The sequence below is a fragment of the Aptenodytes forsteri genome, unplaced genomic scaffold (assembly GCF_000699145.1).
Source record: "Aptenodytes forsteri isolate BGI_AS27 unplaced genomic scaffold, ASM69914v1 Scaffold118, whole genome shotgun sequence".
Classification (NCBI taxonomy): Eukaryota; Metazoa; Chordata; class Aves; order Sphenisciformes; family Spheniscidae; genus Aptenodytes; species Aptenodytes forsteri.
In genome coordinates this window covers 2,336,560-2,339,762 of record NW_008795859.1, presented here as the reverse complement: position 1 = coordinate 2,339,762, position 3,203 = coordinate 2,336,560, and the positions used below count along the sequence as shown (strand labels likewise).

General features: G+C 61.7%; 1 protein-coding gene across 1 annotated transcript in view; it reads right to left on the bottom strand.

Moving 5' to 3' along the window:
* The window catches only part of HIP1R (huntingtin interacting protein 1 related), a 17,992-nt gene that overhangs the window by 6,588 nt on the left and 8,201 nt on the right, over nt 1–3,203 (bottom strand). The window contains exons 18-23 of the mRNA XM_019473274.1: nt 2,859–2,975; nt 2,306–2,407; nt 1,863–2,057; nt 1,461–1,608; nt 1,042–1,128; nt 626–733 (exon numbers count right to left, since the gene is read on the bottom strand). Coding sequence (XP_019328819.1) covers nt 626–733; nt 1,042–1,128; nt 1,461–1,608; nt 1,863–2,057; nt 2,306–2,407; nt 2,859–2,975 — 757 coding nt within the window. The remainder of the gene's footprint in view (nt 1–625; nt 734–1,041; nt 1,129–1,460; nt 1,609–1,862; nt 2,058–2,305; nt 2,408–2,858; nt 2,976–3,203) is intronic.

Here is a 3,203-nt window from a genome sequence, read left to right as displayed (position 1 = left end):
GCTCCTCAGCAGACTTGTTCTCCAGACCCCTCACCAGCCTCGTTGCCCTTCTCTGGACACGCTCCAGCACCTCAACGTCCTCCTTGTAGTGGGGGGCCCAAAACTGAACAACACAGTATTGGAGGTGCGGCCTCACCAGTGCCGAGTACAGGGGCACGATCACTTCCCTACTCCTGCTGGCCACACTATTTCTGATACAGGCCAGGATGCCATTGGCCTTCTTGGCCGCCTGGGCACACTGCCGAGGGTCAGTGCGGGGCCCCTCGCAGGGCAGGGGCATCCCCCTTCCCAGCCCTGCCACCCTCCTCTTCCTCCTCCCCTTGGCTGCAGAGATGATGCTGCAGAGATGATGCCGAGCATCGGCAGCATCCAGCAAATTTCTTGCAGAAGAGCATAAATCGGTTTCCAGGAGCAAAGAGACGTTCCTGGCCCAGGAAGGGGCACCAGAGGGGAGGGAATGTCGGGAAGGGGAGCACAGGGAGCTGGGGGGACCGTGCTGCCCCCGGGGAAGATCTGCCCCATATCCAGCCCCCGGCGGAGGGGGCTTTGGCATGGCCACCCCAAAAACAAGCCCCACGAGCAAAAAACACCCCCAACACCTGCCGCGTCCACACATGGCACTCACGGTCAGCGTGGTCAGTAGGAGCCAGGTGGGACGTGGCGCTGCCGTTCACGATGGTGTCAGCCGTCAGGTGTGCAAAGAGGGCCAGAGCCCCCACCAGCCCCGCAGCATCTGCCGGCGAGAGGATGTGGTCAGGTATTGCCAGCCCAGGGCACCACTTGGCATGTCCCGGGGGCTGCGACCCACCCTCGGAGGCACCCAAGGATCAGTACAAGAGCTTGGAGGTCAGTATCGACCCCTCCAGCTTGCAGGTTGTTCCTTGAACGAGCGCATGGGAACCCACCAACTCTACCCGCTGTGTCCCTGCATCACCAGGGCATTGCATGCTTGCCAATGGCCCCAAAGCAGCTGGGGGCTGCTGGATGTATAAAAATAAAAGCAAGATGCAAGCAATGCCGCCGGTCCCCAGCCCCAGGTACCTGCCATGGAGGCCACGTACTGCGCGTGTCCGTTCTCCAGGGTGTCCGTGGACTCCAGCGCTGCCTGCGCCCGGCTAAGCAGGTAATCTGCAACGAACTTAGCTTCATTAGCGCAGTCAGGCTGCCGAGTGCCTGAATGAGCGCAAGTGCTGACTTCATGAGGCACCACTAAGTGGAAGCCAAGATTGGCTTGGGTCCTCGAAGCCCTGGCTGGGGAGCAGCACTAAAATCTGAGTCACTAAAGCAAAATAGTGCTGAGATTGGAGCTAAAAATTTACCCCTGGGAAGTCAGACCCCAGCCTCCTTGGGTGTGATGTTTGGTGGGAAAAGATGCCTGGGGGTAGCTGAGATGCAACATTATGTGTCTCAGAGGGAGAAGGGGCTGTGGGTCACAGCCCCCGTGGTCGAGCAGGACATACCTGGGGAGCTGGTGCAGCGGACATGCAATGGGTCATCCAGCTTGGCCACCGCGTCACGGAGGATGTCCTCCGCCTCCCGCACTGTCTCCTGCAGGATGCCAAACTGCTCATCCAGCAGCTTCTGCTGCAGGCTCTGCTCTTGGTTGCTCTGCAGGGCAGGAGGGACATGTGGGTGGCACAGCCAGGGCACAGGACCCCTGTCACCATGGCCCTGTCACCAGCATGTCCCCTGAGAGCCTATTTGCAGATTAGACCCAAGCATCCCGTTATTGCTGGTGCAGGTCACATCCCACTGGCTACACTGGCGATGGCTCAGCTGAGACCCCCAGGTACTCAGCATCCCCAAAACATGTCTCGCCCCGGCGAGCGGAGGGGCACCAGGCTCTCCACACAGCAGCGTACCTTCTCCAGGAGCCTGCCCTGCAGCTCACGGATCTCCCTCGTGGCCTTGTCCGCCTCCTGGCTCAGCTGCAGCTCCTTCTCCTCGACGAGGCCACGTGCGGAGAGCAGCTCACACTCCTTCTCGCTCACCGACCGCCTCAGCACCTCCTTCTCGGTGTGCAGGGCCTCCACCTGGGCGCTGAGCTCCGCGCCTGCCTGCCAGTGGGGCCAGGAGACCCCTGTCACTCACCTGTCACCATGTCGCGAGCCCAACGGTTACTTGGGGGGAGCTGAGGACATGCCCAGCTCATGACGCTGATGGGATGGACCCGCGTTCAGCCCCATGACGGCTCCCTGGGCTGCTGTTTGCGCCGCTGGCTTTGCAGTGGTGGCAGGCACGCCATCTTGCATGACAGGGATTTGTGATGGGGATTTGGGCGCATCCTGTGCCCCCAGCCTTGTACCTGCTTGGCATGGCTGAGCGAGCGCTGCGCCTGGTCCAGCTCGTCCCGCCGGGTGTCCAGCTCCTGACGCAGCTGCTCCATCTGCACGCTCTGGTCCTCCAGCTGCAACCGCACGCCCGTGCCGGGGGCTCAGCTGCAGCAAACGTGCTCTGGCCCCATGTGGCACTGGTGCATGGCCAGGACAGCGGGAACAAGCCTGGCCGCATTTTGCAGGAGGGGTTTTCAGGATCTTGGGGGTTCATTTCCCCAGGGCAGGAATTTTGGGAGCAGCCTCCAGCTTGGGCCCCAGAGAACAAAAGCACCCAAACCCGTCAATTTGCATTGTGGCATTTTCTTGGGGGAAGAAATGGCAGATTTGGGCAAGAGGGAATGAAGCACGCGTTAAATAACACCCTCCTGAGGAGCCAGGGCAACTCCTTCCTGGATCAGGGACTGACACCAACAACCACCCCTGCCCCTTGCACCCAAATTGCGCACAGCCACCATGTTTCCCGGGCTGGGAAGGGCTCGGTGCCAGGCCGGCGGGGCCGGACTCAGGGCCGCACCAGCTCACCTTCATCTCGGCCTCCCGCTTGACCTGCTCCACCTGAAACGCCAGCTGCTCCTTGACGCGCGCCACCTCCTCCTGGCTCTGCTGCGTGACCGTCAGCTGCTTGGCGGTGTCAGCATTCTGCGTGGGGACACGGGGATTACTGGGCATTCGGAGGGGGGACCCTCGCCACCGCTGTGCTCGTTCTGCCCAAATTCTGGCTGGCGGCGCAGCTTGGAGGTGCCTTATTCACGGTATCCAAAACACTGCCCATCGGTGGACAGGAATGCAAGGGGTGCCCCCCACCCGGTGCTCAGAGGTCCCTGGGTGCAGGACGATGGGACTGATACGGGGTGGGGCTAGGCATGC